Source organism: Xyrauchen texanus, chromosome 35 (genome assembly GCF_025860055.1).
Source record: "Xyrauchen texanus isolate HMW12.3.18 chromosome 35, RBS_HiC_50CHRs, whole genome shotgun sequence".
In the NCBI taxonomy this organism is placed as follows: domain Eukaryota; kingdom Metazoa; phylum Chordata; class Actinopteri; order Cypriniformes; family Catostomidae; genus Xyrauchen; species Xyrauchen texanus.
In genome coordinates, this window is record NC_068310.1 from 6,840,267 (window position 1) to 6,855,860 (window position 15,594).

Genomic DNA, 15,594 nt, shown 5'->3' on the forward strand with positions numbered 1-15,594 from the left:
TGTCTGTCTGTCTGTCTATCTATCTATCTATCTATCTATCTATCTATCTATCTATCTATCTATCTATCTATCTATCTCTCTCTCTCTAGCCATAAAAAATGTACACAATTGAAACATAACTTGTTCATCTTAATTTCCGATTAGTTGTCTGTGACATGGAGTCGTACGAGTCCTTCCTTAAGCTGCATTCACACTGCCAGCTACTTTGTCGTGGTGTGTGTGGAGAGTCTAAACAGAAATGTTTCTTTACAATTAAAATTATTATTAAAATATTAGGATCACATGAGCTCTACCATCTTCTCTCATATTGGCTGTCGCTCCTTCATTTGCATAAAGTTAAACATTTCTAAACTTTGTCGCGTTGCTGGAAACTCCCACATCCGGTTGCCAATGGTTGCCGTCGCTCGTGTTGCCGGAAGTCGCCAGCTCTCATTGAAAATGAATGGTATGAGGTCATTTTGTCGCTGCGTGTCGCTGGCAGTGTGAACGCAGCTTTAGTCCTTCCGAAGCACAATGCAAATAAAAACAAATTAATTTATACAAAATAATAATTAATTAAAAAAATATTTACAGACTACCTGATTCAGTTAGAATAATGACACTAATACTGGACAGAGAACATGTCACATACAGTACAGACCAAATGTGCAAAGAGAAACATTCATTTGAGTGGTTTGTCTGAGAACAAATAATTTCCTTTCCTAAGCCAATGTCAGTCCTGTCCGATTGTCTGAAGTGAGACATTAGCAGTCAGCCAGAAAGTAGATGATTATTATCATGATGGTAAAATAAATAAATAGAACACAACTACACATTCACATTCAGTAGCAGATTCCATAATCTCAGATCATATTTTTTTTATTTGTCCCAATTTATTTGCACACTTTGACAGATGAGGTACTGAAATGTTTGCACATAAGTGTGAGTAGTACATATGCTGTAATAAACCAGCTTAGCTAGTACCAAATGCAAATATTTGAGAATTTGTCAGGTCATGGCTGAAAGCATTAAAGTATGATGTTACTTTATTGATTTAATTATACTGTCATCGTGTGGCCATCGATTGTACTGTTTACAAAACTGAAGCGATGATTTAATAAGGTGTGCTTGAAAATAACACAACATTTATCCCTGGTGAATGAAGCATATTCAATAAAATGTACAAGTAAAATGTTAAAGTATCCCTCTCCTTTACATAACAGCATTTTTATCGAGCCTGACACAGACTTTTGCAAAAAAATGGTAACGCCTCCTTTTTAATAACGGCCAATCAAAATATGCTGACACATGACTGTCACTTTTTTGGGTTTTGTAGTTCCAGCTCATGTTCGGCGCCATTCACTATCGTGAAAGCGCCCTCTTGACGGACTACAAAATGAAACTAGCGGACCGCTGCAGCTTAAGGAGACTTGAAAGCTTGACATCACGGTGGCTGGCACTTCATGCGTCTGAAAGTACGGGTTAGAACTGACGCATTATTTTTTTCATCACCTGGGAGCTGACAAAAGTTGACAACTTTCAAAATGCAGTCGGAATCGGGAATCGTGCCCGACTTTGAGGTCGGTGAGGAATTTCACGAAGAGCCTAAAACATATTACGAGCTGAAGAGTCAGCCGCTGAAAAACAGGTCGGTAAATTGAGCGGAGCGCGTCTCCTGTTTCTGCATTTGACAGCTGTGACGCGAACTGCACTCTCTATATTGCATGCATTTATAAGAATCATATGCTCAGAAAAACGGTTTCTGTTTTTTATTGTAATTTTTTTTATATTAGTTTTTCTATTGGCTTGTTTTTTTCTAGGAAGGATCAGTTGAGCGCTCTTAGTGTACGCAACAAACAAGAACACTTCTGTTATAATGAACGAAACGGCCGCGTGGATTAGACTATAATGGGAGCGCTGTATTTGTCGCGTCGCTTGTAGCGTATGGGTGGTACAGTTAGACAACGCCTTAGGACATCATCATCAAATATTTAGTCATATATGTCTCTATGACAGGTCAAAGAGTTTTATTAACTTTGGCTCCACTTTATAATAACTTTCATGGATACGTCATTATATATTATGTAGGCTATACTGTTACTCTGAACACATCAATGCACTCAAAAAATATTTTAGCCTAGTTTTAAGGTTTATAACAAGTCATGTTTAACAAAATTTAATTAATATAACTTGTTTTTTTTTTCCTCTTCATTTTATTAAAAATTACTCCATTTAATTTGATGGAATTTTGTGATTAAATTGAAATGCGTAAATCTTAAAATTATTATTATTATTATTATTTGAGTGTATTTCAAGACATTTGTGAATTAATGGAACACATTGTAATGAGATTTCCAATTAAATTAATCTATATTAACTAATGATCTGTTTGCATAATGTAATAAGTGGTCACATTTTCTATTAGGTGGCTTTAACTACTATGCACTAACATTAAATACATACAAGACTATGTATTTACGATGTAACTACATGTTGTTCTGCAAAATGGTCACATTTGCTGCTACTGAGGTTGAGGTACTGTAGGTTTAGAAGTTAGGATTAGGGGTTAGAGTTAGGTTTTGGGGTAAGAGTTGGGTTTGGGGTAAAGTTAACAGTGTAACTACAAATGTAATTAAATGCAAGTAATTTAAATGTAATTACAATGCAATAACATGTATGTAAATATTAGTTAAGGCCACCTAATGTGAAGTGGATCCTGCACATTTATAAGAACAGTCCATAATAAATTAACCTTAAGTGATCATGATGGACAGTTGTGAGTGAGTGGCAGATTTGGGTAGCACTATATTTTACAGTACTGTTCTACATTTCCATACTAAATTATTACAACAACTACATTAATTATGAGGTACTAACTCTAAACCTAACCCTAACCCTAATCTTAACCCATATTAAATTCATGTAGTTACCTAATAACACTCAGTAATTTCTTGGATAAGTACACTGTAAGTAAACCCAGATTTGCAACCCAGATTTGACTGCATATTATTATTTTAATCACATATTAATATGTTTGTTGTGTAGAACGACATAAAGGAAACTATTCTTTGATTTTTAACTCTGCTTATATGGTCAAGGCAAACGTGTGAACAAGCCAAAAAATAATAATCACAATAAGATCTGTGAAACTTCATGAAATTCTTCACATGATGAACTTTAATATGAGTTCTGATGTCCAGATGTTTTGGGTGATTCTTAAGTTTCTACAGCATTAAGTTGATATGATTAATTTAGGTCTATAAGATAAGCACATGAATATGCAGAATATATATTGAATTGTTGAAGGATTAAATATTTTATTTTTTACAATGGGTTTATCCCTCTTGTCACCTCAAGCTTTGTGTGGCACCATGTCAGAATTCAAAATATTTCATATATAAATAATATTTTTAAATATATAATATACTTGAAATATTCATACATAAGAAAATATAATATTCATCATATATTACACAAAATATACATTATGCTATAAGTATTACTAAACATTGCACAAACAACAGTGAATTCCATTAAAATGTTTCATTTATATAAAACAAATGCAGAGACTCATATAATCATCCATTATCCATTAGCACAAAATGCGTTTTTCTTGACAGAGTTGCATGAAACTTCATTGGCAGACGGAGAGATCTTAATTTAGATGAGGCTGACAGTTCTGGCCGCCATGAGGTGAAAATTAACAACATAAATTTAGAAGCACAGCCAATACCTCAGATGCTAGGGGTGAATTTTTGGGGCTATTTTAAACAGGATACAAAATTGTACACATAAGTTAACTCATAATTGCAAATTTATAATTTAGCTGTTGTGTTCAAGTTTATTATTGTATTGGTCTTTTTTTAAGATTATGGCTCTAGATGTTTAATGGATTTTTCATGGTAACCTGATTTCATGGTCCATATCTAACTGGGGGAGGGGAATACGTGCAGTCTAGATGTTTGCCTGATATCTAATTCTAGTCATTGTCATCAATCAATCAACCATCTTACAGGCATCTGTTGGGTGAGTTTACCAGGACGTTTTTGAGTGGATTAGTCGACTCTTTCAGGACTCGTACACAATTTTTTATTTCCAAATTAAATGCACTTTACAATGAGAATGTCCCCTCCCCCTAATTATAGGACACCACCAACCTCCAACTAGCAAGCAGCAAATCATAGTAAAGGCAGTGTGTCTTTGGTTGCGCTAATACTCATAATATCGTTCCTTTCTTAACCTGGTTGCAAAAGGAAATGTCTAGACTTTATTCATTTTAAGTGTCAATTTACCATTGTTTTTGACTTTGGTACAAACTGGAAAGGGTTAAAACAACAAATGGATAAAAATCAATAATAAAAATAGTTCACAATGAATATGTTAAATTGGATCTTTGTGCAGTGCACTGACAATCTTTGTCAATGAAGTCATTTTACAGTAGAAGATCTATTTAAATGGAGAAAACTCATTTGAATGAAAAAAATCATCAATGCAAGTTGTCCAAAGCATAGGGACACTTTAAATAACTTTTAGCTTATTCATTCAATAGAGCAGTTCTGGTTGTAGTCCAACAACCCAGAAGACAATTATCATTTTTGAGCCGTTAATCTTTATAATTGCAGATTTAGAGTAAAATAAGGCCTGTGGTTAAAATTATTTGAAGAGAATCTCACATTTTGTTCTAGAACATGCATTACACACAGTCATACATCTAACATTAATTTTGAAGCTACTGTGTTTTATAAAAACACATGCTGCTATCACAATGCTAATTAAGGACTACAACTACCATGAGCATGGGTGCTATGTGCTTTATGAAATGGCCAACTGTTGTAGTCCTTATTTAGTGAAGAGCTAGCAAAATTCATTTGTAAAAGACACAATGGCTTCAAAATCCACAACTGATGCATGTCTGTATGTTATTTATGCTCTAGAACAAAACGTGAAAGTCTCCAAGTTATTTTCTCCACATATCTTATTTTACCAGTCATTCGAAAATCTCTATCTAAAACCCCTTTGAAAATTCCTGAGGGAACCCATGGTGAATTAGCCTTCCAGGTTTACTAATTGACATCATGATTGAACAGCTGTATTAATTAAACAAATAATAAATAAAACAAATTAATTGAATATCAAAATAGTTGTTGTATCATTCATAAATCTTTTTTCCTGGCTGTAAAATACTCTAAAGGCTATTGGCTTTTTAAAAATAAGGAGATGAACCCTTAGATATGTCCTGCCGTTTTGATTAAGTTTTTCACATAATGTGAGATAACATGCATTCATTTGAATACAACCCAATATAATCTATGCCCTTGATCTGTAAGACCCCTGGCATGAGTCACAGACCCTGCTGTTGGCAGTTTTGACTTGTGTTAAGATGACAGAGGGAGTTTTGTTTTCTTGATATTGATCTGGCACCAGAGTCAGAGCAGCAGAAACAGGTGTTTACAGTCCAGTACAATACAAACCAGTGGAAGAACATCCTTGATTCCCTCACTGGATCAATTCCAACTCTCCTCACAACTGCTTATTTCCCTCCTCTGTATTGCATGAAACTCCCTTTTTTCATTCATGAGCTGTTTTTTTGATTGCAATAATGTGATCAATAGAAACTTATCCTCCAAGAATTAGGGCAAACGCTGATGAGTATTGTCTTACATTATTTCACTGCACAATAGCAGATAAGTACGTGAAAGGTGGTCTGATTTCTTTCATAGCTATGTCATTTACAAGGCCACTGCAGTTGGGAGTTTTGATGCAAGACAGCGGAACGTTGGAGTGTATTTTTAGGCAGGCATCAGCACAAATCCTTAGTCAGACTTTTTTTTTTCTTTTCTGTGAACTTCCCAAAATTCCCCAGCAAAGATTCAGGCATGAGTCTTTAAACGTGCATCCATATTAACTTCATAATAACCGTTGTGCAATGTTTTTATTTGCAATCCAGTTTCAGTGATAAAAATCTAGTTAATTTCCTATGAATTTCTATGTTGCAAGTTTCAGTATCTGGCTCAGTGGTTCTCGATTGCAAACTTTAAATGGGATGCAGGGATGTGCGGTGACGTCAGTGGCTGGGGAGGCACTGGCTAGTATCAGAGCAACATATGAACCCAATAGAGGTAGCTTAAATTCACCATTCAATTGGCAGGTTGCACAATGACTATTGGTTCGACTGTCTGTTTCATATTTCATATCAGCATTCTTTACAATACATGCATACAGGTAAGTTACATATTCGATTTTCGTTATATAGGTGAATGCAGTTCCACTGTTTATACTCATTCAACACAAATGAAAATATATATTGCATGGTCTTACATTTACTTGTAAATTAAGTCCATTCGCCTATCCTTCTGGACAAAGATGTGACATTGTTGCAGATGTCCTCTTTATTTTCTTTTATTTTTAAAAGTCTCAATAGAGATGATTGCCAGGGATGAAAGTCGTCATTGGTTAGTCCGATTCCGACTGTATGTTTTGAGTCATTTCAAAGCAGAGAATGACCTTTCAACAGACGGTGTAGTAGCTGGCATAGTGAGTACCAGCTGGAGTAACTTTGTCACCTCAGGATCTGTCTGCATAAGATCATTCTGGGCCAAAAAGCTGAGGAGCTGTCCAGGTGATTTAGATTAGTTCCTCACCATTTGTAAACTATACAGTCCGATAGGATCAGCCTTTAGTCTAACAATCTCAAAGTACTTTGCATATTTTGATAAGCTCTGCAGTTTTGAGTCAATGTTGTGGCATTTCGTAAAATTTTATGCAATCAACCAAACCAAGGAAAGTTAGCTTTATCAAACCTAGCTTTTATTTGAACACTGACATTGTCCAGAATGTTATAAAACTTTCTTTTCCTCTCATCTCTGATCGGCTGTTTACTGCATTGTCTGTCAGGCCAAGTGTGACACATTTCTGCTCAAATTGATTAAAGGAACTGTCAAACTCTTGTCTCTGCTGTTTCACAACTCCCATTGTGTCGCGGATTCACACACAGCAGAATCCAATGTCCATTACTTTATACTGCAGTACACAAAAGAGTGCATCGGTTTCATTTGAAAATGCCCTCATATGCCATTATGAAGACGCAGGTTGATGCTTTTGACAGCCAGAGGTCATATCCGGCAGCCATCATCAGGGTTTCATTATAACAACCATCAGGATTTTCGCTCATAATCCGAAACACTGCTCACAGATCAGATTGATACATGCTGATCGTCTGCACTAGTCTAGAATTTAAGCTCCATCTCGTGGGCGCTGCTCTTGTTACATGTTGCTTCATAACATCATCCAGTAGGTGGGTGCACTTGGTCGACTTATTGAAAAAGTCCCTCAACTGTTTTAAAAAAAGTTTTACACTCAGACATGTATTTTACTGAATGCGAGAGCACTAGGCTCAATTTGTGTGCATAACAATGGGTAAATGTGGCTTTGTGTATCTTTTCTTTAATCTTGGCCTGCACCCCATTAAGATCTGATGCTCCCAATATATATTCAGCAATTATCGTATGTCATCATTCGCCTCCTTCACCTCGAAAGTCACCTCACTTTTAGACAAATAACCATTATTTGTTATTGTCTCGTCTACTTCAACTGCAACAAATGGGGCTGCATTAATCTCCTCTTTGAAATAATTTGTAATTACATCACCGACTGCTTAAATCGTTCTGTATTCTATTTGTAAAGCCAAAAAATACAGTGGATGTCTCCAAATGTCTAGCTAACTTTTCATTTTTCTCAGCAAAAGCATGTAATAGCTCCACATAGTTGCCACAGTTAGAAGAGCTTGCACTCTATATATATTATCTTTTTAATGTTGTTTATATATATTTTTTATTGGGGCTGTCTTTAAAATTTTGGCCTGTCGCATTTTCAACAGATCCAATCCATGTTCAATGTGAATTATTCATAGTTAGCTTTTTTACCTCTTTGTACATTTTGGTGAATGGCAAAGTATTGATATTGGCGTATGGCTTTTTTGTTAAAATCGGTATCAGTGCCGGCACAAAAATGTTCATATCGGTGGATCCATAGAATATACAGTGTATGGTAATGCATTTCGAAGTTTGATCTGATCTGTTATTATCCTTAAACCTGATAACCTTATATTAACCTTAACAATAAACTACAAAATCCTAGTAAACATGAATGCATTAAAAGCAGGATGACCAGACTCTTGAGTCATTTAAAGATGTTTCACACATTCCACAAAATACCCGAAATAGACCACCAATTGGGTGTAGTAAAAAGTGTGGGATGTAGTGTGGGCTGCTGAGTAGTTAGTCTGGAAGGCAGTTGTGAAATTGATGTTGTGTCATCTGGGTTATGGGACACACGGAGAACATTTGAAACCTTTTGCCAGTGCAGAAACCTGAGCTCGGCCACTAGCACGATGTAAACAAAAGCATTTACAAAGAGTACACAATGTTTCACAGTTCGGGTGTTGCTATATAGTTTTGTCAGATCATCTGTTTTTGTTGGCCCTGCAGTGTCTGTTATTATTAATTTACAATAAATGATCTTGGTTTGCAGTGTTGGGGAGTAGCTAATGAAAGGTAGTGATGCTACTATCTTCTACTAACTTGACTACATTTTTCAGTAGTGGACAGCAACTATTCCATGCAACACGTAACTGTGTCGTGAGAGAAAACACTTCACCCTTTCTGTCACACTGAATTGCACATGCCGTTTCCTCTGATGAAATATCTCTCTCTATTTCTCAATTGTATTGTGGGGAGCTCTGATTCATTTTGAATCAGTTTTTAGAAATTGTTCACCAATTCATTTGTGTCCCTGTGTGAAATTTGTTGTGATCTTTTAAATTCTGATGTTTTCAAGCCTGTTATATAAATTATTATAAGTTTTTTGTTTTGTTTTGTTTTTAGCTCTGTTTAGTCTTTTCTATAATTTACATATTTATCTGTTATAGTTTAATGTTGCCACCCTAATATGATTTTTCCTCAACCCCTAACTCAAAGCGTTTGTGTGCCATGAATAATGGTCTGTATGGAGAAAACGTTTTAATGTTCGCCAGTTCATATGAATTATTACGAGTTGTCTCAAGACTGTGTTGGTATTGCTCTCTTATATATAGCTTGACTGTAGTTCCACTATAAATTATGAGTAACTTTTAAGCTTGTAACAGTTTCCTCCTCAACACAGTTAGGCTTATATTGTGCTTGGACCATTTAGCACAAAGTTAACACAACAGCAATAATTGGCTGTAAAGAATGACTCGATTTATTTGCCATCTAGTAATATTTTTCATATACCAAAAGACTACTGGGGTTTTCACACTTGAGCCCACTTAAAAAGAACCAAACTTTGTTTTATTCTCCCTCAAACAAATAAATATATATAAACAGTTAAAGAGAGAGAAAAACATATTCATATTCAAAAAACATATTTGTTATATTTAAATTGTACCCATCCACTGTGTACCAGTTTTTGTCCATTTTGTTGTAGGGTCACAGCCCATTAATTATCATCATTTGTTTTTTGAAACCCAGTCAACTTTAATATTAGGGATGCTCCAATCAGGATTTTAACATCTGACACCGATCTCCATTTTTTTATTTTTCATTTAATCATCCAATGCTGATCATTTAACTTTTATCAGCAGCTCTGTCAAAACTGGTTATATGTAAACTTTTTGCTCAATGTCACTGTTAACTGAATTTCCCTGTTTCCACAGTTGCTTCCTAGTTTTTGCTGTCAAAAATAATAGTGGATGATTGAATAATTAAATAAATACAAAATATTCAAGTTTACTCTTTACTCTAAGTCTTAAAAACAAGTAGGCTTATTCAAACTATTCTCCACTGTATATTAGGGCTGCAACTAACGATTATTTTGATAATCGATTAATCTAACGATTATTAGAAAGATTATTCGACTAATCTGCGATTATTGCAACGATTACTCATTAGCTCTTAACCGATTATTCAGCTTGTGCCCTGACTTAAAAGGTTGTATTAAAAATGCTTACTAATTATAAAGAAATAAATATAAATTACGTTCACTGAATTAAAGGGAAAAAATACTTTTTATTAAGTTTAATTCAGTAAAGAATTTCACTGCAAATAAAAACTATTGTTATCAAGTGTTTTTGTCTTGTTTTCCATTTAAAAGTGTGTAAAAATCCTTAAAACAAGATCAATTTAATTGAGAAGCAACATAAAAGATATTTAGACTTGCTTTAAGAGAATGGATCTTAAATATCAGTGTATTTTTGTATGTATGTGTATTTGTTTCACTTGGTTATACTTCTGCGAGTGCAGTAAAAACAAATTATACTTATATTCAAGATCTATTCTCTAAAAGCACGTCTAAATATCTTATATGCTGCCCCGCAGGTGAATGCATCTTTTTTACAGGATTTTTAGATATATTAAAATATTTGTATTTTTAATATTATATTCAACATTCTCAGATAACAATTTTTTCTTCTGCAGTATAGCTGCTAAAGTAAATGTATGTTGTTTTATATGAGTTTTAGATATTTTTATTGGAAAACAAGACAAAACAAATCAGAAACGTATATTGTTGCAGTGTATAATGGGGCGATGACTTCCTCTCTCACCTTTCTGTTCACTTCTATCCGTCTTTAACTCACAAAAGAAAAACCTCTTTCTTATTAATAAATCTGCATATTGCCAATTTACTTCATAATACACAGTGACATATATTATGATTCAATAAGTCACGAGCCAGCGCATTATAATCTAGCTGCATTAAGCGTGCGGGCTTGAGGGATGAGCATCCCGTGACACAGTGAGCCTCAGTAGGGTGCAGTTTCAATCTCTCCCCCTTAGATCGGGACATTCACACAACTCATAGAAGAGGCGCTGACCACACAGAGAAATGCCAGTTTCAGAGTTTGTAGTTAATTACATGACCTGCTTCTGAATTATTTAAACTTTAATAAAGCTGTAACACATTAAATAACTGCATTTAAGATGTAACACCTGGGTGTTTCCTTTAAAGGGCTCAGACTCCATTTATTCCAGAATGAGAGTGCTTCTGTTTTTACTTATTTGGGATATTTGTATAATTCCCTTGTACTTCGCGATGTACAACACCTGAAGCTGTTTATAAAGTTTAGAGTGCATCTGAGCTGTGTAATTCTTTTCTCAGTCTTGCACATACTGCAGTGCTGCTCTCATGCATCATCATTAGAGTTTAATGTGATCTCATGTTACGTAAAATGAGATAAAATGACTATTCCATAATGAACATTTTTGTATTGTAATGCCACAGAATTATTATGACACCTGTGCCTGGTGGAGACTAAGATGCTGCTACCACAGATGATTATAAAAACAGTTTCAAAAGGGATGCGCCGGTGTAAATAAAGTGCTTAGCGCATGTAAGCAAATCGAACCGAACTCTGAGCACCTCTGTTACTCTAAGTATGAGATGGAGTTGTGGAGCACAGTACTGCTCTAAAAACACTGTAATAATACTATAACTTAATATAGAGTGGACAGTGCTGCGCAAATAAACTTTGAAGCAGACAATTTATTTATTTAATTAAATTGCATCCCTTTGTGATTTAATAATCGCACAAGGTCATATCACGATTTTGATTTTATTTCGATTAATTGTGCAGCCCTAAGACAAACATTTTCTTTGGAGTAGCATACTTTTTTCTGTATATTCTGTCTTAAGCTTTTAATCTTTAGGTGTACTGATATATCACCAGGGACTAGAAACGGTTCAAGGAATGAAAACAACCAAAACATTAAGTCCTTTTCTTCAAAACAGGAGTCTTGTTTCTCTTGTGAGATCTGGCAACACTGCAACTGGTATTTCACCCACTCCATAGACAGAGTATTATTATTTAAAAAATAACTTTAGTAACTGCTCTTTTATTTACAATTATTACCATTTGGAAAGTAGGCCGCAGAACAGTTTCTGCTCAGAACTAACCGAAATTAAAACATTTTTTTTAGTCCATGATTGTCACAATACCAAAATTTCAGTAATTTAGACCAGTAGCAGAGTAATTTCACAATTTTAGATACTATGAATTTAAACCGTTTTGACACCACAGCAAAAAATTAATACCAAAAATGTATTAATTAAGCACACAACATAAATATATCTAACAGCAGTAACAGGTAATAAAATTAGCAATAAAATAATTTATGCATTTCAATTTCATAACAAGATTCCATCAAATTGAATTGTGTAAAGTTTAATGAAATTAAATTAGTAAAACTTAAAATATATAGTTTTTTATTTTATTATAAATAGGCTTTTTTAAAAAAAAAAAAAAAAAAAAAATATTAAATGTAAAATAAACCTACTTAAATTACTGGTATAGTCTTTTCTGCATGATAATTAAATATATACATTAATACTTTTTAAAGCTACTAAAGTTATCCAGCCAAAAGCAGTGAGTGCTTTTCTTGTTTTCATTTCAGTATTGTTGTTAAATAAAAAAAAACAACATAACCAACAGCTCTGTTTACACAGGCTGCATATATGCTGCAACACCTAATCCACAAATCTCATATTTTTACATGTATCCATTTTTTCTTGCCTGTTTACATTGAGTTAACCAACATAAGACAAAATCCACGTTGATACAATTTGAAAATATACCATTAAAGCATGAATGACCTTGAGGGGTGATGGCTCTTGCTCTTCATTTCTTGCCATGTAAAGGGTAGTTTATGTCCTATTTGATTATATCAGCCATTTAATGTGAGAAATATTTTTGTAAAATAAAACAAAATTGTTTTGCATTGTGGTGATTATTCAAATAACTAATCACTTTGCCAAATCACTTGCCACTAAAACGTATTAATTAATACATTATAATGCTCAATAGCAGAAGCCTAAAATAAATGTTGATGATTCAGTGAATCATTACAAAGCAGTTCTACAAATTAGATCAAATCATTTACTCTCAAACAGTTCCCTCCTTGTCACCTCATTCTGGAAGTGTGAGTGTGTCAGTGTTTCCAGTGTGGCTGATAAAAGTTGAGCGTTGAACGAGTGAAGAAAACGACAGAGAGGAGGTGTTTGAGTCATGGCGGTATCATTACACATACAGTAGAGCATAAAGGCAGTGTTAATGCATGCAGTGTGGACAGTACAGCAGTCAGTTACTGGAATAAAGAAGACTGTAAATGACACAATTGAAGAGGTGGGAGTTCAGTCTTTTCGTATATTGTGTTAAATATTTGGAGAGTTACAGTAAGATAAAAACATGCTTGTATTTGCTGCAAAATAGGAAACCATTTAACGGTGATGAACCTGTGTAGTTTGTTGTGCACTAAACTTTTAACATTAGAATTGAATGCTCTTTGCAAACCTTTATAAATGGTTCAAAGCTTTACAGTGACAATTTTTTGCTGATTTGAGGTTATTGGCTGATAACTTTGCCAAAGTTGGAAATTTAACAGAAGTGTTTTTCCTCCATGTATCAATTCCAAAATCTTCTGACAGCTTCGCCAATGGATAATAAACCTTTTGACCAATTTCTGTTGGTCATTTGTAAAGCCATTCTTATGTAAATTAATTGTCTTGTATTTCATTGAATACTAGGCCATTGTCAACTGGGCTCTCTAGATATTTGTATCAGACCACATTTGCAATTCTCAAATGACCTGACTATAGATTTTAGACAGAGAAAAAAACATATAATTTGAAATGTAAAAAGGATGTGAGGGATAGAAATACAGTCAGTTCAATGTATTGCACCGTTTCATACCTAGGCATCAATTGTTTAGACAATAACATGTTGAAAAATATAGCTTTTAAACGGACCCAAACACCATGGGTCCATCTCCACCTGTTGACTTTTGGAAAACAATGTATGTTGGACATGTGCATTTGGTATTTCACATTATATTAAACAATTTTGTAGTAATTTGGGTACACATAAGAGGACTATTTTAATTCTGTTGTAAGAGTCACACTTCCTGCTGCCAGGTGGAGGTGCTATGACCGTTACCCAAAATAGTCACACACATGTGATTAGCCCCAATACTATACCCCTAAACATACATCTCATTTTTTGAGACATCTCACAAGTTTGATCTTTTTATCTCAACAAACAAACTTCTTAATCAACAGATAGGTTCTCTGTACACGCCAACACTAGACTGACGCATGCTACTTGTTACACCCCTAATATATATGTATGTAAAAATACAAATGCAAATCTGTTATATACAGATGCGAGGGAATGTATGGCAAAAGAGCTATGGTATGTTGTATAAATATAAATAGACTAAGCTGTGTATTACACATAATTATTGCTCAATGGGGTATAAGTTTTAAATGTTCATGAGATGGATAGCCTGAGGAAAAAACTGTTCCTGTACTCGATGGTTCTGGTGCTCAGTGCTCTGTAGCGCCTGCCAGAAGGCAACAGTTCAAAAAGGTAGTGGGCTGGGTGAGTGGGGTCCAGAGTGATTTTTCTAGACTTTTTCCTCACTCTGGAGGTGCACAGTTCTTGAAGCAGTTCGAACTCTCTCAAGTAGTCTTCTGATGTCCGATTTCATAGCTGGACCAATCACTTAATAATAATAATAATCCTTAGAAGAACAATAGGGTCTCTGCACTTTCAATGCTTGTGCCCTAATTCGTTTTAAGTGGATAAAAACGCCAGAGAACATGGGTTGTGAAGTTTAGACAAGACATAGGAGCTTCAGACAGTATGGTAGAGTGCTTTGTTGCCTAACATAACAGTATAGTACAACTGTTCATTTAGCTGTGCTGTGTTTTCTTGACTTGTATGTTGTCCTGGTCTCAATAGCCTGAGCTGACAGAGGGAGTTCTAGCCCAGCAAACAAGTGAGGAGAGAATGAATAAAACTTAATTATTGAAATAGGAGGCAACAAGGGCGAAATTGAATGAAGCCCCAACCATCCTGTAAATATTACAACAAAGAGCACCACTATTTGTGAGTGGTGATGGCTTGCAGCACACTATAAACATTGACAAAAATATCTGCTATTTTCAATAACTGGTTCACTTGTTAACATACAGCAAAAACATTTTTCTTTGTACAAAAACTAGATTTGTCTATTTCGGTAAGATGTCTCGTTTCATAGCCACTCTCATTTCTCAGCAGTTCTGAGACAAAGAGCTCTGTTCAGAATAGCATACTAGTAACATATTACTCTGCAGTATACAGAATATGTAATTTGCACATTACGCACATTTTCTGTTGGCATGGAATATTTCAGATGACATTTTCTTGAAGACCGTGCCAGTGTGTATGCTATTAAAAACAGTATGAGTATGTTAGGACAGAAGATGCATCCCAAATCACATACTTCACACTTTTCCACACCATTTTGTAGTGTAAGTAGTGTGTTCAAACCGAAAATGGTACAAAAAGAAGAGTACTACGAGTACCCAGATGCACCCAAATTGTGGAATGTTAGACACTTTATGCAGTTGAACGGTTGGGGCTTGCATGGCGTAGCAGAAAGAGCTGATTTACCTGCCCACGATGATGAACTGAACATTTTAATTAACAGTGCATATGTTAACTAGCGAAACTTCAGTGAAGACAGCAACTTACAAATGTGAGTTGAATGCCTTTCACCCCACGCTGTGTAAATATGTACATTATTTGAGATATAAGTGCTGACT

General features: G+C 34.7%; 1 protein-coding gene across 1 annotated transcript in view; it reads left to right on the plus strand.

Moving 5' to 3' along the window:
- The first annotated feature begins 1,428 nt into the window (after window positions 1-1,428).
- The window catches only part of LOC127628466 (microphthalmia-associated transcription factor-like), a 71,099-nt gene continuing 56,933 nt past the window's right edge, over window positions 1,429-15,594 (plus strand). Inside the window, exon 1 of the mRNA XM_052105221.1 lies at window positions 1,429-1,627. Within this exon, the coding sequence (XP_051961181.1) occupies window positions 1,524-1,627 (104 nt within the window). The 5' untranslated portion in view covers window positions 1,429-1,523. The remainder of the gene's footprint in view (window positions 1,628-15,594) is intronic.